The sequence below is a fragment of the Esox lucius genome, chromosome 10, assembly GCF_011004845.1.
Source record: "Esox lucius isolate fEsoLuc1 chromosome 10, fEsoLuc1.pri, whole genome shotgun sequence".
NCBI classification, from domain to species: domain Eukaryota; kingdom Metazoa; phylum Chordata; class Actinopteri; order Esociformes; family Esocidae; genus Esox; species Esox lucius.
The window spans coordinates 13,055,097-13,082,596 of NC_047578.1; the positions used below are offsets into that span (position 1 = coordinate 13,055,097).

Consider the following 27,500-nt stretch of genomic DNA (forward strand, 5'->3'; position numbering starts at 1 on the left):
AAGGCATCACACCTCAACTGCATTTATGGATACTAAATCATCAGCTTCCCATTCCTCCAGTCATGTTCTGCTTGGACAATACTGTCTTCACCATCTCCACAATTTCAATGACTAGGCTATACCAGCCTTCTGCATGAGGCACTGTGCAATGTCCCATGATGTCTTCTTTGATAAGACGATACATTTTATAAATGGGTTCCTGACAGGGGTCTTTGAAATCTTAGCAGGTAATTTGTAATCTGACATCACCTGTAAATGCAAGCTGGATGGGAGCGTACCTGGTCGATTTGTTGAAACTTTGCCAAGATCTTGTGCTGTCCCTAAAATATTCACAGCCTACAGGTCTAGATGATGAGAAAAGAACTTGTAACAACAAATAACACTGACTGAATTTTGTCATTTTGCTATGTTGAAACTCAGGCATATTTTTCGCCCACTCCACTCATGTTTTACTTGCACAATATTACCTCCTGTGCAATTTAAAAGGCTTACACTTCTGTACATGGCATCATGCAATAATATCTCACATCCGCTTCATAATACTGTCTTTACCATCTTCACCACATCCACGCATAAATAAGCTTAATTGTTATTGGTTTCACAGTTTTAAGCCCTTGGGTAGGATTTAGCAGTGCATAGTTGATGAAGTTGTCCCACGAATCAAACATAGTAGGCCTACTTTATGGTCTCCTGTGTCTGAAATCTTCTATAACCACAACCACTAGGTTGTGTAGAGCAGACGGCCTGGAAGTTGGAAGTTGCTGCAGAAGCACGATTTGCATAAAATGCTCTGGTATAAACCATTAACATAATTCCACTTTGAGTTGATAATGACCTGTATGACACAGCTTAATTGTCATGGATGATAGGATGGCAGTGATTATGTTGCTTTTTATACAACATATGTTGCTATATCTTGAAAGGATAGTTTTAGAAGTGGATTTTTTTTCAATAGCTGTCTCGTTTTGTTATAACCACCTGATTGTAATTTGTATGTTTGTGTGCGTTTTGAATTCTGAATTAGGTTCCATAAGTTTAAACCTCAAGATAGAGTATTACATATAATTCACTTGCCAGTTTCAGGAAAGTCTACTGCAGGCATTCTGAGATTAATCTCGACCTAGCTGGGGTATGAAAGACATAGGTTGCATCAGCTTCTGTACATTGCAACATGCAATTTAATGTAATATCCTTGTTTGACGATACATTATATAAATGGGTTCATTTACTTTAGTTAGTAAACATGGAAAGTGAAATCTAAGCAGGCCATTTATAATCTGACGTCACCATCTCCGCCACTTGGAGGGAGGGTACGGTGATCGATATGACCAATGAGAAGCTCATTATGTAAATGAGCTAGGAGGCAGTCGTCTAGTAAACGCATTCTCATACATCGGAGAGGCAAAAATATATTGAAGAACATCAGTGAAACGTGGACTAGTTGAAAATTATTGAAGGGAACATTCGCATTTTGTTGTGTTTACCATTTACCAAATGTTCATGGCGCTTTGACTTCTAAGAAAACGTTTCGTTGATACATTCAGATGTGTTCTCATTGACGCAATCAGCGGATATTTTAACACTTTCCCGGAGTCAGATAAGACAAGGCGCAGGCGATCAAAATGAAGTACAAAGTAAGTGACGGTCCTCAATACAATAGGCTATATTCCGGATATTCAGTCTGTTTTCGAGGAATCCTCTGAGCCTATTATGGATGTGTATAGTTATTTTTGAGCAAGCGACAAAACAATAATATTTTGTGATGTTTTAGACTATTGAAAAATCTCAGTTTTCACTACAAATGTTTCCTAGGTCTGTGCAATGACAGTCATCGAGTCATACTTTTATTACGAGAGAGATGGAGAGAGAGAGAGAGCAGAACGTTGAAATTATGGATTTGTTGTAACTGTTTTACACTGTATATGAACAGTTTGAAGCTATGTTGTAACAATGTTACAATAGGCAGCCTTGGGCTGTCAACAAGCGGTGAGGCGATGCTGTTTGGTCACCTCTAGGTTTGTTATTTGGTCTGCACCAATCATACATAAGAAACTTGTGTACTTAATTGGGAAGAAACGTAGCACCGGTTACTTTCTTCGTGCGTTACAAGCGAAGCGCTTTTCGAAAGTGGGGCATAGTGTGTTAATCCACTAGAACTTGTAAAATGATGCTCGGATTCCGGGCACAGCTGAATAGCTGCTTACGTAAGATCTCTCTTTGCCCAATACGTCTTTCTCCTTTGCCCACAGGTCCAAAAGGAGGGTGGGTAATGATTTGTAACGAAATATTCGACCGTGCGTTGACAGTGAACGCTTTTGTACCTTCAAGGTTAATGCATTATTGTATCGATTAAGGTTAGCACGTATTAGGATACACTGGTACATTCATTTTGTCCGAGTTCTGACCTTATATTAAACCATTTCTGCACATTCAACCGTGACTGTAGTTTTGCATAGGCCAGGCAATCATTTTCCTTTACACTGGAGGACTACCGAACAAACGAGACTTTCTGTAAAGTTTATTATACCCTTTCTGCTCTGAGGGTCGTGGCAATGACATATCCATTATGCCTTGTACACAAAAATGGCTTGTTGTAACATGCGAACAACTTGTAATTCGTAATTGCCTCCACTTTGCAAAGTCAGGCGTTTTGAAAAAGCTGTTTAGATTGCATTTGTAAATTATACCTCAATTTTTATGAGATCTAAGAAGTAACTGAGCATGTGTGTCAGCATCAGCATAAAACCCTGCCTCTGAGGCAAGGGACTGTCTCTCTCCCAACTCTCTCAACATTTCCTGCTATAGCCCTTTCATCTACCATTAACACACTCAGTAATCAGAATCAGAATCAGCTTTATTCACCAGGTATGTGTACACACACAAGGAATTTGACTCTGGATTATACAGGCTCATGATGTGCTTACTCATAGGAAAACTTAAACAAAGGACACCCAACAGGAGTCACCAAATGCAATATACAGTACACATAAATATACATAAAGAAACAAAAACAATAAAATAGTAAGACTGATAAGACAATACTGCAATGAGCAAGGTATAAAGGGTGCTGGAAAAAAAATATTTTTGTACATGTATTATTATTTACACAATGACAGTGGATGTAATCTATATATATCAGAGTGCAAACAATGCTGGAATTAATAAATAAGTCATTTTTGTGCAGGTGTAATGTACATGGTAGGTGGATAAGATATATACAGTATATATACAGTATGAACAGAACTGAATTACAGGATGACAAAAAAATAAGTAGTAGACAAGTGGATGTTAGGGTCAGAGTTACTGGGTTGTTCTACAGGGATTGTGCCTGTCACCAAGTGTCTGAAGTTGACTGTACATCAGAGTGATGGCCTGTGGGTAGAAACTGTTCCTGTGTCTGTTCGTTTTGGCGTACAGTGCTCTGTAGTGCCTACCAGAGGGGAGGGACTGGAACAGGTTGTATCCAGGGTGTGATGGATCTGCAGTGATGTAAGACATTGACTGGAGCTTATGGGCAGATCCACTTCCTACTATGGTATGAGGTTCGGAACTCATCTTCAATGGAATGCTTTTGTCTACTTTACACTATCTGGGGAATGTAGGGCAGTTGGCAAGAGAGCCAGCAAATTGTGATGGAACAGACTGACTGTGCTGTTTGGATTCTTCAGTCTACTCTAATTAGGCCTACTGAAAATAACTACCCACACGCTCCCATCCAATTGGTATCTCACTCCTTCATTTTTTTCTCCTTTCTCCATTGTCATCTTCCCATGTTGCGAAAGCCAGAACTCATAGCTCTCTCATGCAAAGCAGCTATTAAGTAGTTTTCTGGTGATTCAGCAGTACTGTTAAGGGCCAGTGACCTGGGGTAAAGTTACCACTGATGTAATACTTGGCTTGGCCTTAATCATTGTTAAAAGCACCCAAATCTAGATTAGTAGTAAATCACTTATTTGGCTGAAGTCCATTTCATTCGTCTGAGCGTGTGGAGCTTGTAGGCTTTCTAGGCCTCAGGACCTAGTGATGGCGGCGTCATGTGTGTTGTGTGAGTTTTTTTGTCATGACTTCAAATGGCATATCTAAATTTGACTAAATGTCTTATATCGGGAAAATAACTCTGCAGCAATGATGTGAGTTCTCAGTTAATGGACACTTTTAAGTCTGACATTTTCATGCTGAATTTACATACCTTAGATGCATTTTTTCCCCCACAATAAGCTTTGTAGCCCGCTGCTCATGATGATCAAATTATCAATGATCATGATGATCAAATTAAGATACAGAATGTGCTTGTATGAATGTAGCATAATAGGTCTGCTATCTTATCAACTGTTTTTTCCTCAGGCCCCAAATTGAGCCAGGTTGCTGTTGCATTACCATTTTGTAGTGATTTACTTTATCCTAGGCTGACCATAAATTATTAGTAAACGAAGGATGAACATTCCCACCTTCATTGAGCAATAATTCCATATTGCTCATTCTTAAAGAAAATTATGTTACTGACCACAAAATTTGCAAAATAGCATTGCTAATATACATGTTTAGTTCTGTATAAAAAAATAATGTGATGGTAGGAGAAAGAATGCAAATAATAGAATTTTGTCAAACTGGTGTTATTCCTCAAGATCTAGACAGCGGTATGTCCTTTTTATCATTAGAAACTCCCTTTGTACCAAATTTGGGTCACGACCCACTAGTTGAGAAACAGCTGAGGCGAATGAGAAACCAAGAGTGATGCGTTCAGGTCATCGTGTGGGGAGAGTTGTGATGAATACAGCAGGTGAAGGTCAGGGCTACAGTTTCTTATCAGACATAGATCCTTATTGTGCTTCCTGACGTACCCTCTGACGCAGCAGACCTGGCTGTTCCACTCCTCCCTCCACTCTGTCACGTCTGTCTGAAAGGGCCCTGCGCAGTCGGCCAGACAGTTCTGCCTGTGATAACCTATCTGCTGTACGCCACAGCCCAGAGGAAGGGAAGGGCAGGCTCATGCCAGCCTCGGATTAGGTCAGGCGGTCATTGTCCCGACCTCCGGTTACACTTCACGACCCGTCCCAAACGGGTGTCTTCTGTCTAGTGCGCTGGTTTACGGCCGGGATCCATAGGGCGCTGGTCAAAGGTAATGCATTGTGTGGCACAGGGGGCCATTTGGGATGCACTGATAAGTGTTTTGACTCACTTCTCTTTGCAGCCACTTTGGTTTACAGTTTGCAGCCTTTGTCTTTTGACGTGACCCACTTCAATTCATTTAAATACTTACAGGAACCCCTGTGGCCCCTGGATCAACTCCCTCTGTGCTCTTCCTCTTACTAGGAGGTGAATTATTCATAGCTCCGAAGTTAAATGTTAAGTATTAAATTCCTCTTGGAAGGGTTATGGGTGTGTCTCAAATGGCACCATATACCCTATATAGCGCACTACTTTTGAACAGGTCCCTTAGTGCACTGTGTAGGGAATAGTGTGCCATTTTGGAAGGTATCCTGTGTGTCCGAGTAGACATATTTCTCTGGTTGGATCACATGATCTAACAGCACAACACCACTGGACGGTCACAGAGCTTTGTGGGCGTGCCCAGCACCAGCCTGCGCGTGTGGCATCAGAGATGTTTTTAAACAGGTGAGCAGGTGTGATGGGAAAGGCTTGGTTCTTAGGCGGGTATGTGGGTTTTGCGTTCAGGGGAGACTTTGAGTGATCAGGATTCAGCAATTCACATCTTGGAAACAGGAGGATAGAGGACGCAGAGGGACAGGGACAGATAGTGCCAGTGTAGGACACAGAGAGAGGAGGTGTGTGAGAGATTGGGTGGTGGGGGGGGGTGCCCAGTAGCATTTAAGGGTGTTACGACAAGTTTTATTTTCTAGGGCGAGAGAAAAGGAGACCCAGTTCCCCTATCCAACATCCTGGCTTAACAGAACACATCTGTGGTCTTCCATCACGGCCCTGGTAGTTTAGATTACACTGCATTCTCCCAGACATATCGAAGAAGACTCGAGACGCAAGATTATTTTGTTGCGTGGACGTGCAGATCTCGATAGCTCGAGGTGCCAACTTCCGAGGTGGAGTGTGCCACATTTTCGATAGGGGTTTTGCGAGCGTGAAGACATTTGTATTGGAACTGCATCAGGTTTGCGTGGAGTGCACACCCGCGAATGAAGGCCGCAATCCCGCGTGGTACCTCTCAAACATGCCTGTGTAAATTCAAACGCCATGGAAATGGTCATGAATACTGATATAAGTCTATGTAGCATTTTATTCCCTTGCAATGTAAACAGCCCATAGGCCAACAGCGAAAGAGCGATTTTAAGGGAACCACGTTTTTCTGGGTGTTGTTTTTTTTCTATCTGCCTTTTCTTTTGGGGCCCTGATTCGAGGCGCTGGTCCAGACAGAGAGAGGGAGGTAGAGGAGAGTGAAGAGGTTTCAGTGAGTGGCTGAGAAGTGGAAGAGGGGGTTTCTAACGCTGAAAGAAAATGAGAGATATTGGAAGTGGGGAGGCTGAGGGAATGAATGTAGAAGGGTGGGGGCTGTGTGGGTGCAGGGGTTGGGTGGGGTGCGGGTGGGGTGGTTGGGTCAAGGAGCTCACCATGAGAAAAACTGTCCAGAGGAATGTGCGTGGAAGGTTAGTCAGAAGATGCACTTGATTGTTTCAAGGTGCACTCCTATTATTGGGTGCAAGTGTTTCCCCCCAGCCAGCGGGCTTACCAAGAGTTCACAGACTTGTGTGTGTGTGTGTGTGTGTGTGTGTGTGATTGTGCAGAAAGAGCATTTCACACAGGCATCTGTGTTCTCTGGGAGAAGAACAGGGTTCATTCATGGAGCAGATTGCGTTACTATTGAGCCACACCGTAATCTGCTTAACGCCGCCTTGCCATGCAGCGATGTATCTCATGGTTCTTACGCCCAACCGACTATTTAGTTTTCTCAAGGCGGTGAAATAGTTAGACACGCACGCAAATATAACTATATGTGCACACTCAGTGGCCCTACACCTCGTTGGACCTAATTGAGGATTCTTCCTCTTGTTTCTCCAGCTCTTTCCCAACCCCCGTCAACATTGCCACTGTGAGCGTGAAGAGCGTACCCCTGCTATGAATTGACAATGGTTCCCACCCCCTGCTGTGCCCTCGAATCGTTGGCCGGCCGAGCATTACCATTTCAAAACAGCCAGCCGACAGACGGCATTGTGGGCCACGGCGCCCAAGAGTTCCCTTCCTTACATCAGCAACAATGCAAGACCAATCGTTTCCATGTTTAACCTTGGGAGGAAATGCGTTTCGCCCCCTTCCCTGGCCTCTTCCCTTAAGAATGCCAGGCATTTCGCAGGGATATCCTTTAAGAAGTAGGCTAGCCCTGCCAACTTAAATCCTCCCTGTGGAGTTTGGACCGCCAGTCCTGTGATGTGTCCCAAAGGGCACCTAACCCAACTATAGGGCAACACTTTAGATCACTAAGGACCTATGATCCCAGTTCTGAATGACGATCAGGTCCCTCCCTCTGTATTAATGACAACACTGGTTCTAGATCAGCATAATAGTTAGTGCAGTATGGGAATAGGGTGCCGTTTTGGACGCAATACTGATGCCAAACTAGAAAGATCTGGACAGCTGGGAACATGGGGTTCCTGCCAAGATGTCCCAAGCTGCGAAAGCATTCCCCAAGCCTCAGCTTTCACAACACGTTGCCATGTGTATAAGCAGCTACTGTGATGTTTGTGTCTTGGTGAGTCAGCATGACAGGGGGTAAATAGCTGTGTAACATCTACGTTTTGCACTGTGCCACCGATTTAACTTCCAGCATATATCTCTCTCTGGTTGAGTTGTGCTTTGTGGAGGGAATTGCCCAGCTGCTCCGGGATGGAAGATGCTACAGCAGGGGGATGTTAATCCTATCGTGCGGTATCTCTTTGTGGGGTGTGAAATCATGCTGATGCTGTGAAAAGGCCTGTTTCTATGTAAAGCCATGAAACGTGTTTCTGTAGAGATAGCATTGACATATTGTAAATTTTGTACAGGGATACAGTCACCCCCCAGTCGTCCCCGTCCCCCGTCCCCTCTCTCTTATCCTGACCCCTCTCTCTTATCAAGGTACCTCAAACTGTATCGATAAAACAAATCACTACCAAACTGAGGGCCGGCTTTAGATGTTAATGTTGCTGTCAGACTGCCCCCCCCCCCCGTTGATTTGGATTATTGGAGGTCTTTACATGTCGCTTCATCGGTTGACGTTCTGTCCTGCCATAGCTTTCATTTAAACTTTTACCGCTATCTTGGTTAAACGTCGTGAAAGTGAGGTGAACTTTCTGATACGGTGAGAAGGGTTCCGTCACAACAGATACCCAGTCGGAAGTGTTCTATAAACATTACATTTGACCTTTGATATTTGTGAAATAATCTTATTTAAGTCTGAAATCAAGTAGACCTCCGTGTGTTCTGAAACTGGACCCTCTTTGGTAAAGGTGCAGAGTTTAATTAAGTTAGGTGGTAGCATGACACATCATGTCTGCATGTCCAAATAATATCTAGGCTTTAGGGTGTGTGGTTTGCCTCATGGTGAAGTTAGACACAACATATCATCTCATATCCTGTTGAATTTACATTCGCCGTGGTGTCATTGACAGACATATACGCGGGGGTGGTGGGGTGTGGATTTCAACAACACTATCAGTGTTGGTCATGAACCTTCGTGTGGTGGAACAGAGTGAATCAGAGTTGAATGAAGGATGTTGGTGGGCGGAGTTCAGCCACTCAAACTGGAGTCCTTAGATACAGAGCATGTATGGTGTATAGAACTAGAATTTGTAAATACAGAACATATATGGTGTGTAGAGCAAGAGTTTCCGTTGGAGACGGAACGTGTGGTGTGTAAAACCATAGTCTGATAGTCCTACCACAGTCTGATTAATCTGGTTTACTTCAGCTTTCTAACAGGATCTCAAAGAGGGCTCCCCTGGGCACCCAGCAGCCTCTCAATAGATGTCTCAGTACCGTTACCTACGGTTGTGACAGTTTTAGTTTAGTGGAAACTGCACTGGGGCCTGAATAATTGCAATTGACTATTGCCTCATTTGACGGTGATGTGAGCCTCAGCCTGCAGTGAGTTTTTATAGATTGTCTCTGTGACAAGCATGTGCTGCAGCCTGGAACTAGGTTGTATTGATTTACTGCTGTACAGTTGGTGTACCCGTGGTCTCATGAAAAGGGACAGTAATGGCACGCTGGATGGTCGTCGCGGACTTGTCCGCTGTGTAGCTACTTTAGAATGTTCTGATGCGGTTGAGGCCTCGCTGGCATGGACGGCATCTGACAGTTTCAGGATGTGAGGTTTTCTCCGTTCTCCCTGTGTAATTAGGTTATTTCAAGCGCGCCGGGCACATTTTAAACGGCCTTAGTAATCAGAGAGGTCGTGATGTTAGGAATGAAGAAACTGAAGGAATTACTGCGTACCCCGTTCTCAGAACCTTCTGCCGTCTCCCCCAGGCGGTTTGACCAAGATCCCGCCTATTGATTCGCATCGCGTCCCCCCCCCCCAAAAAAATCCGTATTTGACCTCGGCCATATGCGCCCCGGTCAAAAGTAATGCGCTATATATGGGCTGGGGTCCCGCCTGGGAATCAGCCGTGAACTGGCTTTCACCCTCAGCCTCCACTTCAGCACCAGGCGACACTCATCGGAGGCAGGCCGTTAAAAGTCATTATCGTCATTACCGTAATTATTTTCTATATTTACCTGTGATGAAATGAGGCCAAATGAGATGTGCCGGTTCACCCATTCCAGTGGCGTGTGCAGTCCCCCCCCCCCCCCCCCCCCCCCCGGGGCCGTGTTACAGTGGGCAGGCATTCTAACCAGCCCGGACTACGGGTTCGTTCGTGGGAACAGCGTGACGTGCTCACAGTCTGAGACACTTTGGGGAGCGGGGGTTGTTTGGACAGCAGTTCTGGTCTGTCTCTTTAAATGCAGCTATAAGCGCTACTCCCTCCTGTTGCCATGGGACACAGCACTGTGCTACAGTGTGGTCCGGCGGTGGTGAAGCTGGATGAGGCAGAGGGGGAGTTTTGGCTTGTCATATCTGTGGGCTCATTTACCCTAAACCACCTTCATTAGGCTGATGTGTTCTCTAACAGCTCAGCCAGAACCGCCCAGTAAGACCTTCCTGAAAGCCTACTGACTGGGAAGGAAGGTGGGGTCCCTTTCCGTTGTAGCGTTACGTAAGGGCTTTTTATTTTCAGATTGGTCAGCAACTTAGAATGTGTTTCCACACGCACACACATACACACACTCACGAGACAACTGTTATTTGTGCTTTGGCGAGACACACCAGTGAAAAATGCTGCTGTTGAAATAGAAGTGTGTTAGTCGTAAAACACTCCAGAGTGGATGGAAGTCTTGGTTAAGGGGAATTAATGGGGCTACCCGAGTGTGTGTTTGTATGTGTGTGTGTGTGTGTGTGTCAGCTCCTGTCTCCAAGTGTATATCCGGACAGCTAAACACTGCTGTATTCCACACTTTGTAATGACAACAGCATGAGGCCGAGGATATATGTCACAAGCCAGAATTAGCCAGCCAAGGAAAGGGAGACATGAGGTCTATCTTCAACTAGGTCCTGTGTGTCTACATTTTCTTTGTCTTCCGTCATAAGTCCCTCCCCCGCCCCCTCAGGAGGCCCCCAGACATTTCACCATTTTCTTGTTTCTTTGAACTAGCTTACCTGATCCACCTATTCAAGGCCCTGATGATTTGTTGACAAGCGGATTCAGGTGTGCTAGCTCTGGAACAGATCAAATAACTGGAGTGTCTGAGGGTTCCCTGATGGGAGCTTTGAGAACCCTTGGTGTACGTGTCTGGAGTCACACAACTGTTTTGTGTGCGTGTGTGACAATGTCACAGTCAACGCACTGAAGAATGTTTGTTGTTGATTACTTGGAAGGGAATCCCAGGTGGATGTGTATTTCTACCATTCAACCATGAAACCCAGTTCTGCCATTACGGCGGCTGAACTAGAGAAAGGTCAGAAAGCCAGCATCCCTGGACAGTGAGAGTTGGTGGAATGCCCATCTCGACAAGCTACTTATCAGCTTGTTAAAAGAGAACTTCCTGTCTTGGTCCTCGTGCTGGAGTAAAAGCCCAGACCTCCCAGCCTGTTAGCCCGCTGACAAATGACAAACACATGTGTTTACTAGAGAACCAACAGTCAGCAGCAACCACTGAGTCGACTCGTTCCAACGAATCATTGTTAATACCCGGGTGATTCGTATGCCTGTGCTTGACAGTCCATCACACCTGCTCCACTTACAGATCAGTATAAAGACATGCAAACAAAAGAAGAAATATATGGCAGCTAATGGATCTTTCAGCCCTTTTGGTTGCCTTAACTCTTGGTATATACTCTCAGAGAGACTTAGTTAGGTCATTTGCATGCCACCGGCGCCCAGATAAAAATGTGCTTACTAAAGACAACTGGTTTATTGTCATACTTCTGAAGTAGTCACAACGCACATTTAGCTCACAGTAGCTGGAATGGTATTTTGGTTGACACTACGACATTCTGCTGAAGTGCTTAGCATGAACAAATGTCATTACAAGAAGCAGTTATCTTTAACCCCTGATAACTAACTTTGCATAGCAGGAAGTTAGCAGGAAATGCTAGTACAGTGTGAAGTTACGCAATTATGGACTTTACGTGTGAATAAGTGTAATTATATTCTGGTATGTGAGGCTGAGCCGTTGACAGGGCCAGCAAAGAGCACTGCAGATAGGTTCGGGGGTGTTGGGGTTTAGAGCATTTTAATCTTCTCCCTGCTCTTATGTTCATTCAGAAAGCATAGCTGAGCAAAGCTCTCTTACTGTCTGGTTGTTTGCACTATGAGGAAATTTCGAGTCATTTGTGTTGGCAGATGATGGCAATAATCTGTATAATTAGACAAGAGATAGACAGACTGAAAATAATTAGGCTGTTATTGTGTCTGTTGTTATTTTAGCGACTTGACCTCAAGTTTGTATTCAGAACTTTCATGGCAAACAGTTAACCAGTCCTTCATACATTATAAGGTTGGGTGGTTGTAGGCGGGCATCTATATTCATTCTGTATCTAATTGATTAACAAACACAGAATCTCATACCCTAAATAAACAGCATTTCTGCTCCTTCTATGACGTTTGTGACGGGTCCATTTATCGTCAGCAGGTTTACTGAACAGGAAAAGATTCCAGCAGATCCTTTCCCATTGGCCAATGCCACTCTGTGACCTTTTGGGGTCAAGCAAAAGCGGAGCTGCAAGCATTTAGGGGAGGTATGGGTGGGGCGGGGGGGGTGATTGTGGTCTGTAATTGTGCAGTGAGGACGCTGTGGAGTGAGTTTGGGTGGCTTTGACATGGTGTTGAGACAATGGTTAGAGAAGCCAGGCGCTCAGTGAGAGATAACGATTCCACCGGCCCAGTGAACGTTCACATGGGAACCCTGTGAATCAGAGCGGGTGGGAAAAAAGACCAGGATACGTTCAGGGAACGGTCTGGAAACGGTCAGTGAATGGCCAGGCAAGATTCAGCCTGAGAGGAAGACTTCCTGAATCCCAATTCCCACAGAGTGAGTAGTCCGATAACTTTTTGCTTGAGAAAGTGAGCAATGACTGTGAAAGACAAAACAAGTGCGTGTGTGTTGAAACAGGGGCGTTAAGCTACGTTCTCAGTTGAGAGGCCTATGCAGGAATAGCTGTGTTTCCTGAAAACTGGGTTCATGTGTTTGTATGCTATTCACTGTTCTGCAGAACGAGCTGTTTGTTCCTACCATGAATGAATGGTCTTGTACGGTATCAAATTCTGTGTCGAGGCTGGGCGGCCCAACCCAGCTCCGTGTTCTCTGAAATGGTAGCGAGTGACTGAACACACAAGAAACTAGATCTAACATGAACAGTAAAACCAGTCGACTTGTATCTGTTTTATTAGGATTCTCGTTTACGAGGCGGTGTCTTTGGGTTCAAAGACAGTTATCTCGACCATGACAGTCCCTCTGTGGGGTCAATCCCCGACTGCGATGATAAGAAACTACCTTTTTTTGTGGTTGTATGTTGTGATAGAACTGAAGTGCCCTGTAGAGTGGATTGTGTGTCTGTTGGTTTTGCTCTGTGTGTCAGCTGGCTCAGATGGATGTGTTTTCCTGAGGCAATTTGGGGTAAGTGCCTGTCCCATATAGACACAATAGTAACCTCCCGTAGGGGGTTGCGATCTCCAGGGCAGTGGTTTTGGACCATTATCATTAACCACGACACACAAACCAAACGGTTGAGTAACCATGAGTAACTAGGCCCTTGAGCACTACAAGGCAAATCCTGTCAAGTTCAAATCAGTCAAATCTGACATTTAGCATGCAAGCTAATAACGTTTGTAATGGAAATTGCACAGTTGAAAAATGTTTCCATTGTACTCACTGTGGATATAAGGCCATAATACTAGAAGACATCATACACATTTGAGCTGGGCGATATTAGGTAAAGGAACTTCTTAATAAAAAAATTTACTTATTTTTTTAACAAGTTGCAATGTAATACTGATTAGGTTTTTGTAAATCATGGTAAAACATTTCTTAAGTCGTTTCAGTTAAACAAAACCAAGCAGGTGGTGTATTATTGTACTTTAATGTGAAAAAGGGTCCCTTAGGGAGAAAAGGTTGGGAACCCATGTGCCATATGTTGAACGGTTTCTCTCATCTCTCCGTAGAACCTCATGGCCAAAGCATTGTACGACAACCTCCCTGAGTCCCCGGAGGAGCTGGCCTTCCGCAAGGGGGACATCCTGACGGTCATTGAGCAGAACACTGGAGGCCTGGAAGGGTGGTGGCTGTGCTCACTACACGGACGGCAGGGCATCGCCCCTGGCAACCGGCTTAAGTTGCTGATTGGTCCCATGTTCGATGCCCAGTCCCCGGCCGCCCAGTCGTCACCTACAGGCTCAGCCTATCAGCAGAAGGGGATCTCAGGGGGATCTCAGGGGCTGTACCAAGTGCCCCCCTCCCTCCACAGCCCAGGGCAGCAGGGCATCTACCAGGTGCCTCCAGGGCAGGATGTGTACCAGGTCCCACCACAGAGGAATGTCCTGGCTGCAGACCACACCCCAAGCAAGGTAAGACACCTGGAGGGATGGAGAGAGTGAAATACAGAAGAGACGCAGATGGAGAAGGAGAGAGATTGAGGCCTCAGTTGACAGAACGCAGTGGGGAGATAAAATGGGATTGGAAGAACCCCTTAAACACTAGTAGACATCGGTCCAGACATGCTAGAAGGCACAGAGTTGAACAGTTAAAGCAAGGGGCTGTTTTGGTCCTGCCCTGGAAGGGCATCGCTGCCACATCTCAGGCCAGCCTTAAGAGTCAATACACAGGCCGAGTTCCGAATGGCACCCTGCCCTCGGCATAGTGCACTTCTTTCAACCAGAGCACCTGGCATCTTTATGGGGAATGGTGTGCCTTTTGGAACACATGGTCACGGGCCAGTGGTGTTGCTGGCCTGCAATGTGAAATGAAATGTTAACAGGGTGTGCCCAGATGTCAGTTCACCACAGAAAAGGGCAGTATTTTTACACACACACACACACAGGGAGAGAGAGAGACAACCATTTGGCTTATTTGTGTGTTGGCAAGATGTGTGCAGGGCTAAGGAACCCACAGAAAGGCTCTGAACAGGGGCACAAGTCATGGAAACGCAAACAGTAAAGAGCTGTGTTTTTAGGGGTTTGTTGGTTGGTTGTTGGTTGGTTGGTGGAGTCCAGCAGCAGCTGTCTGTATTTAGATCTCTCTGTACCTCCTGGTTCCAGACAACAACTAAGCCCAGTGCAAATGCGTCCACCAGTCGTCTGCATTCATGTCTGTTTGATGTTATAAAAGCTCCACAGCAGTGTATTTTCGTAGTGTAATAAGCTTGCCGTAATGCGCTATGTCAATTAAAACTTAAACTGTAAATACATATCAAGCTGTCACAGACGTTTCTCTGTGGTAAGAGCTAGTTTCCAAGGAAGTTTCCGAAGGGGAATGAAGACCGTGGAAAGAGGCGGAACATAAAAAATAAGAAAATACAAAGAAAATATGAAAAAACTGTGAAATTCTCCTGTTTATTTAAAAGCTTACCTGGATAAGGCAGTCTGTTCCACCCATTTAGGAAAGGGAAAATAATTATAAGATGGGGGTATTTCTTCTATCCGGGGGGTATTTTCAACAGGAAGGCTTGGGTTGGCAGAAACATTAACCAACTAAGGTCTGTGTTTGTAGGGTAAATAGGGAGCAGGCGCTGGGAGCTTAGCCGTGTGTCCCAAAGGGTCCCCTAATCCCTGTATAATGCAGTGCACTTCTTTGATCAGGGCTCATGGTTTGAAATTTGGGACGCACTTCAGGAAACTGTGATTCACTTAGCAGGAACGGAGCGGAGCTGAGATAAGCCAGTCAGGCACCAGGCAGCCGAGGGACTCCAGAGAACAGAGAGACCGGCTCAAAATAGGAAGGCTTGTCAATCACTCCCACCTGCACTGAGAACTCCACACATTGGGCGCCTAAAACGGACACCCTATAACCCTAGGAGTGCACTGTTTTTGACCCGGTCCCTTCAGACTGCTATACAATCACCTTGTGTGGCATTGAATTCCACCTGCACTGATAGAGATGTCAGGTTAGGGCTGGGAGTTATTGCCCAAAAGTAATATCTCAATCTTGTTCAGAGGCTTCAATGATTAACAATTTCTATGGTGATATATTTTGTTTGTTGTTCAACATTTGATCTCTTAAAACGTAACCCTGTTTCCCGGAAAAGTTGGGACCCTGCGTAAAATGCAAATAAAGACAGAATGCAATGATGTGCAAATCAATTATATCTATATGTAATTGAAAATAGTACAAAGATAACATATCAAATGTTGAAACTGAGAAATGTTATTGTTTTAGAAAAAATACATGCCCATTTTGAATTTGGTGCCAGCAACATGTTGTCACCAAAAGACTAGAAAAGTTGTGGATTGCAAAAAAAAACTGGTGGAACATTTCACAACTACGGTTTATTGGCCACATGTCAGTAACATGATTGGGTATAAAAAGAGCATCCCAGAGAATATGTCTTTCAGAAGTAAAGATGAGGAGGGTTTCACTACTGTGAAAGACTGCGCAGGCAAATAGTGCAACAATTTAAGAATAACCTTTCTCAGTGTAAAATTCCAAAGACTTCAGGGATCTCATCATCTACGGTACATAATATCATTAAAAGATTATCTGTATGCAAGGGACAATAGCGAAAACCAATATTGAATGGCTTGATCTTTGGGCCCTCAAGCATCACTGCATTAAAAACAGACAGAATTCTGTAGTGGACATCACTGCATGAATTCAGGAACACTTCCAAAAACAACTGTCTGTGAACACAGTATGTCGCTGCATCCACAAATGCAAGTTAAAATTCTACCATGCAAAGAACAAACCATATATAAACAAGATCCAGAAATGCTGCCGCCTTCTCTGGGCCTGAGCTCATTTAAGATGGACTGAGGCAAAGAGGAAAACTGCCCTGTGGTCATGATTCCTCTTGAATTCTTTATGAGGAATCATGGACACCGCATCCTAAAGATTAAAGAGGAGAGGGACCATCCAGCTTCTATAAACAACCACACCTGGGGGAATAATGGATTAGTACGATATATGGTGTTTGGGATATCATGCCAAAAAATCTATTTGGATTCATGGGGTTACGCAGAGCCCTAGTGCAGGTTTCAGCTGGGTAACTGCCAGGCCAGCAGTAGATGCCACTGTAGTCCAAACAGACAGACATGTTGTTCTCTACCAAGCTCTGGGTGTCTAAGTGGTTTTCCAGCTTGGGTCCAAATGGCACCCTATTCCTTGTGTAATGCAGTACTCTGGATCTGAGCGTTATAAGTGCAGGTCAAAAGGGGTCCACTATTTTGGGAAAATAATAGGATTTGGGCGGTGGACGAGTTCGAGGTTGATGAAGAAAGAGGACACCCGGACCTGTTGTTGACTATCACAGCTCTTTGGAAAGGTTACCTATTTCTCAGGTTTGATGTTCTGGCTCATTGAACTGGTTAAAAGGAGGCTAGGGGACTGGTTGCAAAGCGTGGGCGCACACACACACACACACACAGTCAAACACAAAGACATTACACACACACAGCGAGACACACATGATTATGGGTACAGAGGCAGCTACCAACACTGATAATCCCTTTTCATATTCTACTAAAGACACAGTGTCGTGTGTAAGTGTTTATGAATGTGTGTGTGTGTGACTCCAGTGTTCCAACCCTGCTGTGCAATTCCAGATTGGCGACTGGTTATTTTCTATTTATGCGGCGTAGGGCTTTGGTATATAAATGCACATTGGGGTTTGGTACTGGCTTTAGATAGCTCACTCAGGCATCTGATGCTGCGGCCCTGCCTGCCTGTCCTTGTGTGACCCTTCGGGAAGGATGTGCTAGAGCTCCCCGGCCACAGTTTCCCCATTCAAGGCCCCAGGGGCTGGCCTGAAGCCGGCCCTGAGCTGGGAGCCATCCCTGGGGCTCTCGGCCACACAAAGAGCCCCTCACATGGAGGCCAGCAGCACCCGTCCAGCAGGCTCTCTCACACGGGTGTTAGACGGCAGTTTATCATCAGACACTGGCCCCGGTTCTTTTTCTCTCTTTCTCCCTGTTGGCCTTTCTGTGTCTCTCTTTTTTCTTTACTTTTTTCTCTCTCTCTGGTTCTCATTTTTTCTTTGACGTCCCAGACCTGTAATTCCCCCTGTGTGAGTAAGACAGTGAAGTCACAGATCTGAAAGACAGGGCCAGTTCAGAGTTCAAAGGCCTTGCCAAGACTTATCTCCTCCCACCATGCTGGGCTACTTTCACTTTCTTACATCCTGCCACACAAGGCAAAGCCCAGTCCTAATATGGGCACTTCCTGCCTTTTTGTAATTAACCCATAATAACAAAGAGAATTCTGAATAGCAGAATAATCCTGCTATTCACATCCAAGGTCATAGCATATGTAAACGGAAACTTGAAGGAACCTAGTTAATAAACTCCCAGAAATCACAAAGGATTGAGGAAGGTCACTGTTTGGGTAACTGAGTTGACAGTTAGGCTGGGGATCATTTACCTTGATGATAAGATTCTTCTGCTGGGGGTAACTGGGTTAAGCTTTAATAAATGGGCCTGTTTGAGGTTCACAATGCATTTTCTCCTCCTAATCATGTGCGGAAGACATCCCAGCAGCAGATGAATGAATTATTCCTTCCTGTGGCGCTCCAGTCCTTCAGACACCTGTCTGCTGTCCTTTGTTTCCGTGGTGACAAATCACTGGCCTGTGTGATTTGACCCAGGGCAAGGTCATAAATCCAATGGTATTCGAAACGCATTTGGCTCTGCATAACCAGCAGACACAGAGAGAGACCTCACGTCCCGAAAGGTTCAGAGCTGAAAGAAGCGTGAAGGATGGAGTCTGAGGAAGAAAAGTGGAGGTCTGCCGGTATTTTCCATTTTACCTATTTAAACTGTATGCTGGCAGGGACCCGCTAGGACATTTGTCTCCCTTTTTTTCCCCCATCCTCAAAAGTCAAGAAGTCCATCGTAATGAATAATTTAAATTCCTGAAAATGAAACAGAATATGTCTGTCCCATCATTAAAACTCCCCCTATTAGTATCACATTGAATCCCAGCCTGTCTTGAGATTAACAAGTTCTTTGATCAGAAGGAAAAGAAGATTATCCTAATTAGTGATGGAATCTGTGTGTGTGTGTGTGTGTGTGTGTGTGTGTGTGTGTGTGTATGTGTGTGTATGTGTGTGTTTGTGTGTGTGTGTGTGTGTGTGTGTGTGTGTTTGTGTGTGTGTGTTTGTGTGTGTGTGTGTGTGTGTGTGTGTTTGCGTGTGTCTGTGTCCTCTTAATGCCCACCCTTCCTAGTGCTCTTTACTTGGCTTTGGCCACATATAGTTGTCATGGAGACGGCTGATCAAGGCCTTGTGGAATTGGCCAGATAATTACCTGGGATAATTAGTTTGCCGCGTTAATAGGCCACAGAGACTTCAAGCAGTGGAAGGGAACATCGGAGCTAAGATATAACCTATAATAACACCGACGCATCCTAAATCCTACCCTAATCCCTAAACAGTGGCGAAGGGGTCAAAAGTGGTGCACTGTGTAGGCAAAAGGGTGCCATTTGCGACTGGCGCCCTGATTCAGCAGCCCTTTGTGCACCAAGACGACATTTTGACGTTACAGCTGTGAAGAATAACAACACTTTCCTGCACTCTTGCGGCTTGTTTACATTACGCTGAACTCGCAGATATCAGCGGATCGAGACGCCACCTTCCCAGGTAGTGTGTGACACATTTACGACAGAGCCCCCCCCCCCCCTCCCTCGGAGGTTTGCGAGCGTAAAGACAATTGTCGGGAACTGCATTAAGTTCACGTCCAGCGCGACGCGTCCCACGACTGACGGCCATAGTCCTTCGTTGTACCTCTCCAACATGCCGGTTTAAAAGGTTCTTTAAATGATTATGCAGATCACCATACCTTCACCTCATGAATAATGCCTGCCGGGGAAGCAGCGCGGTGAATTTCCCTGGTACCTACATGAGTAGCTACCTGTGTGGGTTCTGCCCACCCTCGCGGACTTGAAACAACAGTATTGCATTGACAAAGGCTAACCAAGAGATGGGAAATGAGAGGTGTGTGTGTGTGTTTGGGGGGGGGGGGTAATTTGAGAGACGTGTGGCTTAACCGTGTCCACAACAGCAACACTCACACAGAGGGAGGGGACAAATAGAAGCCTGGAAACAACGGGCAGACGGAATCACGGCACGCGGGTTCGGACGTCGGTTTTCCGGTTTGAATGAGGCGCCGTGGGTCTGACCTGGCTGTCGCCGGCACACCAGATAAAGCAGTTGACACGGGCTGTTAGGGTGTGAGCGCAACAATGAATTGGCGTCAGCTTATAACATCCTAGTGACAGATTCTGCACCTATACTCACAACTGACTGCCTTCATACACACTCTCCCACACACATTCACACGCTAACTAGCTGTCTTTCAGAGCTAAACTCCTCCATGATGGAGTCCACTTAAATCGGCAATAAGGGGGCCATTTGGGATTAGGGGGCTAGTCCCTTATGATGTCATCACTCGCCCATCAGCCCCCCCCCCCACCCCATTCTGTCTGCCCACCTCGTTAAAGGAACCAGTCTGGTCCATATTTACCCAGCGGCTATTAGGTGTGCCAAGTACTCCAGCCAGGCCCACCGCAACACCAAACCCTGCTGGGTATACAGAGGGTGTGGATGGGAAGTAAATAAGCAGCATGTGTGTCTGGTAGTGGCTAAGAGGACTCGTTTATGGGAACTTTGTGTTAAATGGCACCCTTTTCCATTCATGCACTGGGGAGATATCTGCAGCACAGCCCCTGACACCTACCTGTCAGTCTGGCTTTCATGGGGACCGTATGAGCCATCTTGGACTGAGTGTGAGGGAGGTGAACCTCAAACAAAGATCCCCTTGTGTCCAGTGTCCATTCTCTGCAGTTTTGCCCACACAGTGACGTCATATGGAGGGTTAAGACGCACAGCGAAAACAAGAACCTTTTTACTCCTGGATTTTTTTTTTTTTTTCTCTCAAGGGTAGCTAGCTAGCGTGCTGTGATACACTACAATGCCCTGTTGAAGCTTCAACTCAAACAAAGCTATACCACATGCTTGCGTGAGGAGAATAGAATGCACCGTGGCTATTTGTTCTTGTGCTATTTGTTCCCAGTCTCACTAATAGTCTTGGCTTATTTCAAACCTAGCTCGGTTGACTCACAGAAAACCTGGAATGAGTCAACATTTGGTCTGAGGTCTTATAGGCCCTTGGGAATGATCTATGTATGGAAAGGAATGCCAACAATGAGCACCTTAAATCACACACGGGGTCGCAGAGATCAGACCTGATGAGAAACATGTGTCTCAACCGTTGGTGTTCTTCTGTAGCAGTTTTAACACTGGCTCTGCCTTGAATGGCATTCCTAACTACTCTCATTTTCTCCATATTGCTCAATCTTGTTGTCTTTGCCTGTCGGTCTTATTCTGTCTCTCTGTCTTTTTTCTTGCTTGCTCAGTTTGTCACTCTGTCCCCAGGCCTGCCAGTGAACCCTGTATGTTCCTGTGTGGTGGAGGTGTTTTTTGAGGGGGGGGGGGGGTTGCAGAAAGAGGAAGCGGGTAGCAGGAGCGAGAGCATTCCATTCATTCTTCTGTCTGTCTGATGCAGTGAGGTGGTCTGGAGCTCGGCATCCCAGGACGTAAAGGATAAGGAAAAAGGCAGGGCGGTGTGAGAGGGTGAAAGAGAGATGGAAAGGGTGACAAACTGTTACGAGAAAGATTGGTGGAGGAATGTCACCCACTACTGAAAATGATGGAAAGGGAGGGAAAAAGCTGTCATTACGCCTTTTTCTCATTTTTGGGCTGTTTCTTTCCTTCTTGTCTACCTTTCTCGAAGCAAAGCGATATCCATGTTCTGGGATGTCTCTCGTGTCCAGTGGCTCCACCTCATGACAGTTCAGTCCCCTGCTTAATGGTTCCACGTCTGAATCCCAAGTAGGATTCTCCCATTGTAGTAGAGCCGATAGCTTCCTGTTGACAGGTCTGGCACAAGCCCTGTCGCCAAAGGTTGTCTCCTTCCTCCCGGCCTTCGAACCCCTCACTGGTCCCCACTTGCCTGGCGTCTGTTCATCACGCGGTTGGGTTTGGAGAGCGCCCTCCACAAATAGGCCTGACACAGGCACAGGTGGGGGGGTGTCTCTGTTGTCGGGGGTGATTTGGCTTGAAATGTAATTAAGGCCGGGCAGGGGGAATGTTTGGGGAGAACTGAACTAGCGCCTATACAGTGCGCTGCTAATGACAGGGATTGGGGGCCATTTGGGATGGACCCATATTAGGGCCCAGTTCACCTCATGGAAGAAAATGGACACAACCACCTGAATGTTTCGAATAAGAAATGGTTGCTCCGCTGCGTTGTGCGCTAACAAAGACGACCCAGCTACGGGACACTCGGAGGCAACCACCCGCGTGAGGTGAACGGGAGGCTGCTGTCTGTGCTTTGGGCCCTGTCACGTTTACGACTTTGGAATGGCCAGTTGTCATGTGTCTCAGTGTTGTTTGTTTCCGTCCGGTGTGGACAGGTGGTGACCCCAGTACGGGTGGGACAGTCGTATGCCTACAGCCCTGGACAGCACAACCAGCAGGATCTGTATGACGTGCCTCCCATCAGACCACAAGGGGTGCGTATCTCCACCAAACTACACCCTCTATCGACTGGGGTATAAAACTGACAGGCTCAAATGTAACATGCTGATTGGCTGAGTCTGTATTCCACTGATATGACAAAACATTTTTAGTTTGTAAACTGTTTAAATAGCAATTATGCTAAAACTTTTTTTAAATGAATAATTTGTAGTCAAAGTACCACCGCTAACGGCACCCAGGTTTCATACCTAAGAATAGCATTGGTATGTGGGTGATATACCATCCCTCTCTTTTAGCCTTATTGTTTAAGAATACCAATATGTACAGTATATTCCTGAAACCAGGCTATATATTTCCCTTACTGCCTTGTTGGTTAATACTGCCATGTAATTAATGGTATCTTTTTTGGGAATGTGACTATGTCTTTCAGGTTTATGACATTCCCCCTGGGAAGAAGATGGGATCGCCCTATCCAGGACCACATGGGAATGCTCGGCCCCAAGGAGGAGTCTACGATATTCCTCCGTCCACTCAAATGGACTCGCGGTCACAAGGGGTTTATGATATCCCTCCTTCTACTCAAGGGGTGTGTATGAGACCCTAACTACACACAGAAACACTAGCCACACAGATAGACCAGACTGATGGACCATAGCCTGGTCCTTCAACATTCTAATCAAGTTGCACTAAGGAAGTGGTAGCCGTTCTAGTCCGGAAGAATGTTATGATGTGTTTATTGAAACAGGCCCTGGTATATTTTAATTGCTTGGTAATAAGTGAATAATATGTAGTATTATCATATTTATGACTGGAATTAGTGGTTTCCTGAATGAAAGCGTTGCCTGCCAGTGATGTTCAATGAGCAAAATACGCTGAGGCGCTTTCTCTGTGAACCCTCTAGCAAGGAAAGTCAAGGAATATAACACACAATAGTGCACTTCTTTAAGCCACGGCCTATATACCCTATCAGGCTCTGGTCAAAGGTAGTTTACTATGTAGGGAAAAGGAGGCCATTTGGTACAGTGTCCCAGAGAAAAAAACAATTTAGTCAATTTGGGACACCGTTTGGGCCTTCTTCCATTACATCCTAGAACCCGTGTTTAAACCAGGCCCAGCCAAGGCTTAGGGCCATCACTTTTGTTTGCAATACCATGAAAATATGTAGGAACCCGTTATTTGCGTCGCTCATAATTACAGTTTGGGGTTGGCCTGTCCTGCAGTGAGGAGCGGATTTCAAGGCTGACTGAAATCACTTACAACCCACCGGTTTTATTTATTCAGCTCCGCTTTCAAGCAGCCTGCCATGTACGTCACAATCCATATTCCACACTGTCAGGATGCTGTTTTAAAGGTCTGGATATATACATATTCAGGCTTGTAATGATTGATGGGGAAGGGAAGTTTTCAAATATAGTATCAACAGAAACTGAAACTCCTTTCAGTTCCTCCAAACTGAAATAATGTGGTGCAAAATTTGTTTGTTATTTGGTATTATTGTTAAGCATGATGGTATCTGACGGTATGTCTGTTTTGTCCTCCAGGTGTACTCCGTGCCCCCTTGCCGTAACACCCCAGCCCCCCAGGAGGGGAACTACGATTTCCCTCAGCCTCTGAAACAACACAAACAGCCGGAGGGCATCTACGACGTACCCCCGCCCACCATCGCCAAACCCTCCCAATCCAACTATGACTTTCCTCCCAGCTCCGAGCCAATCGGACCCCACCACCTCCAGCGCCCTGCTGCCAACGGAAACGAAGGCGTCTACGACGTGCCGCCCCCCACCCACCAGCTTTCGGGGGCGGGACCTCAGGGGGACGTTTACGACATCCCCAGGGGGATGCCGCAGGCCCCCTCCCATCACCGCTCCACCCCCCAAGAGAGGGACAGATGCAAGGGGCAGGGGGTGTACGACATCCCGCAGCAGGAAGGCCGCGCCCTGGGCGACGTGACGGACGGGGTGAACCGCCTGTCCTTCTCCAGCACGGGCTCCACGCGCAGCTCCATGTCCACCTCCTCCACGTCCACGGTGTCCAGCGCCGAGGGCCGTCTGGCACTGGATGTGGACCAGGCGGTCCAGAGGCTGTGCCGCCTGCAGCAGGGCGTTGAGGCCTCGGTGGGGGCCCTCCAGAGCCTGGCCTCCTCCAGCCACTGGAGGACTTTTCCCTTCATGGAGCGCCACGCCAACGAGGTGCGCACCGTACTGGACAGGGTGCGGGCAGCCCTGGCTGACTTTGTGGTGTTCGGCAGGGGCGCGGCGGCCAACGCCACCGCCCTGTCGGACCCCAGCCTGCATAGTAAGCTAAGGAGGCAACTGGGAAGGCTGGAGGATTCCCAGCAAATCATCTTGCAGACCTTCCAGAGCCTGGAAAACTGCGGCTGGGCAATCAGTGCCCTGGCCACCTCCAGCGGAGCCAAGCACCAGATGAAAAGCGACGACCTGGATCGCTTCGTCATGGTGTCCCGGACGGTGCCTGACGACGTCAAGCAGCTGGCCTCCTCGGTGGGGGGAAACGCAGAGCTGCTGTTCAGACGTTCGGCCGCCATGGACGGGCCCTCCTACACCAGGGGTGGAATGCCAGAGGAGGCTGTGGTTCACCCCCTAACCTCCCCGTCCTCAGACAACAGCGACAGCTATGGGGGCCACACCAAGCCCTTCCCGGTTCCCGCTGGCCAAGAGAAGGGCAACTTGAACAATAGTGAAAAATGTGTGAAGAGCTGGATGGAGGACTATGACTATGTTCACCTGCAGGTATGTTTGACTCTTACTCTCCTGACCTAGCACATGTTTACGTTTTGTTAATGTGACTGGTGCTTTTATCCACGTCGACTAATGGTCAGGGCACTTAAGGTAATACAAAAGATAGCTAGTTACATTTTACTTCTAGTCCCTGATGTCTGCATGAGAGCTTAGATATGGAAAATCCAACATTGCGATACAGCTTCTTAAGGTGTGTTGACCCAATCGCTGGTGTTCAGGATATGTAGTCTAGGTGTCTTAAAACTCTATGTAAAGCCTGCTCTTTGGGTTATATATTTTCATAAAGTTTTATTGAGATACCTTCTGAATGACTAAATGCAGTATATAGTATACCTTCTGTTGTTGTATTGGCTGCCCTGGTTGGTTTTTTTCTCACACTTTCCTTCCTCAATAGGGCAAAGAGGACTTTGAGCGGCAGCAGAAGGAGCTTCTTGAGAAAGAGAACATAATCAAGCAGAGCAAGGTTCAACTGGGACAAGAACAGGTAAAAGCTTGTCTCAGACAGACTGGGATGCCATACTTTGGTCATATTGATGTAATGGTATTATTTTCCATCGGCTACATTTAAAGTATTTTAATGTGCGCTAAAAGGTGTGCACTGCAGAAGTATTTGTGCGCTGAAAAAATAGATTTTTTAAAATAACTGCGGCATCACATTGTTGTTGTTTTTTTAACTGTGAGATGTGTTTGGAGAAATGTAACCACTCTTAAGGAGTGTTGTTTTATTTTCTGAAACTCTTACAACAATATTTAGTTAAACGCTCGCAGTGGGTGACCTTTCTAGCATGGGCCAGAGACAGGGCCTAGAATAGAACAGAGACAGGAGAACAGAGAGCAGCGCAGCCCACCAGGCAGATGGCACCTCACACACACAGAAAAGGAGAGTAACCTTTCAACTCCTGTAATCCTGCACCAATTATAATAGGCTCTCTATGGACATGTTTGGAAATGAATGTGACTAATTTGACCGAATAGACATGGTGGGTTGTATTTACATTAAACAAAAAACAAAAAATATCTGCTTTTTCTCTGATAACCCTCTCAGATCAACCAGTTCAAGCAGTTGGAACAGGAGGTAAACCAACCAGTGGAGAACGACATCACACAGTGGATCTCCCACCAGCACCCGACAACAGGCCCCTCCTCCTCCCCCTCAGACACTTCCTCCTCTCCCTCCCCCTCGTTGGCAGGAGGCGGGGTCAAGATTTGCGGGCGGGACCGCCAGCTGCTGGGCTTCTACGGCGAGCAGTGTCAGCAGCACTTCATCACGCTGCTCAACGCCGTGGACGCATTCTTCGGCTGCGTGGGTGCCGGCCAGCCGCCGCGGATCTTCGTGGCGCACAGCAAGTTCGTCATCCTCAGCGCCCATAAACTGGTGTTTATCGGGGACACCCTGTCCAGGCAAGCGGCAACCCCCGAAGTGGCGAACCGGGTGATGAATTCGAGCAACGTGCTGTGCGACCTGCTGAAAACTGTGGTGGGCGCTACCAAGACGGCCGCGCTGCACTACCCCAACACTGCTGCTGTGCAAGACATGGTGGACAGAGTCACTGACCTCTCACACCAAGCTCAGCAGTTCAAAGAACAGCTGCTTCAGATGGCCGCGTTGTGATGTTGGCATTGTTTTCTGCTCCCGTGTGTTTCACCGTGTCTGTATATACCGTATATATCTATATGTAAATTGCTCATTGTTGATCCGAAGAGTTGGGGGGGGGGTTTGGCTGTTGTAAATAGTACGTATTTTTTCTGTCCTGTAAATACTCGGCTCTATTTTTGTGTAGATTGTTTTATATAATTAAGTATGATATGAATATATAGATGTGATATCAGTGGCTTTTTAGGGTAACTCAGACTTTTTCGTAACATTCCGTTTCATATATTATAAAGCACCTTATGATGACATGTCCGTTGTTTTGTTTTTTTCATTTTCACCTGTAGAATATTGAAGCACCCTACTGCTGGAAATGAAAGTAGTGCTTTGTTTAAAAGTTTGTTGAAGGGGGTAGGGCTCTCATGGACAAAGTAAAGGATTGTGGTTAACCATATAAATGTGTCTTTTGATAAAGTTTCTTAACTGCTAGAAGACTAGTGGGTGCCACTTTGTTTGCAGTGCACAACCCATGAAATGACAAAGCTCTCTTAAAGCTCACCTGTCTTTACACACACACACACACACACACAACAGGTGGATTCACCAAACCAGCTTTAAACTAATGTGAAGAGGTAGCATTAAGTAGAGACCATATGTCTTCCTGGTACACAGTATAGGCAGCAAATATGTAACTGCACAACCAAAGCCTTGTTATTCATCTTACAGTATGTGGTAAAATCAAACACGGTATTATCACAGCAGGATGATAATCCCATCAGCACATCATGTCTGACCTATGGTGAAAAAAAAACATTCTATTTAATAAAACCTGCATTTCACCCTTGTAAAATGGACTCAAAGACTGGTCTTAGGTACTGAATGGAAACCTACAACTATTTCCAGTCTAGTTTTGGGTACTGTATAA

The 27,500-nt window shown here is 46.1% G+C and overlaps 1 protein-coding gene across 1 annotated transcript; it reads left to right on the forward strand.

Annotated features, from left to right (window-relative positions):
* Positions 1 to 1,373: 1,373 nt before the first annotated feature.
* On the forward strand, positions 1,374 to 26,886 carry nedd9 (neural precursor cell expressed, developmentally down-regulated 9). Its single transcript, XM_010873530.5, has 7 exons — positions 1,374 to 1,634; positions 13,707 to 14,108; positions 22,162 to 22,260; positions 22,656 to 22,811; positions 23,767 to 24,975; positions 25,379 to 25,468; positions 26,030 to 26,886. Exons 1-7 carry the CDS (start codon positions 1,623 to 1,625, stop codon positions 26,594 to 26,596), a joined length of 2,535 nt encoding a protein of 844 aa, XP_010871832.1. The 5' UTR covers positions 1,374 to 1,622; the 3' UTR covers positions 26,597 to 26,886.
* Positions 26,887 to 27,500: the final 614 nt, after the last annotated feature.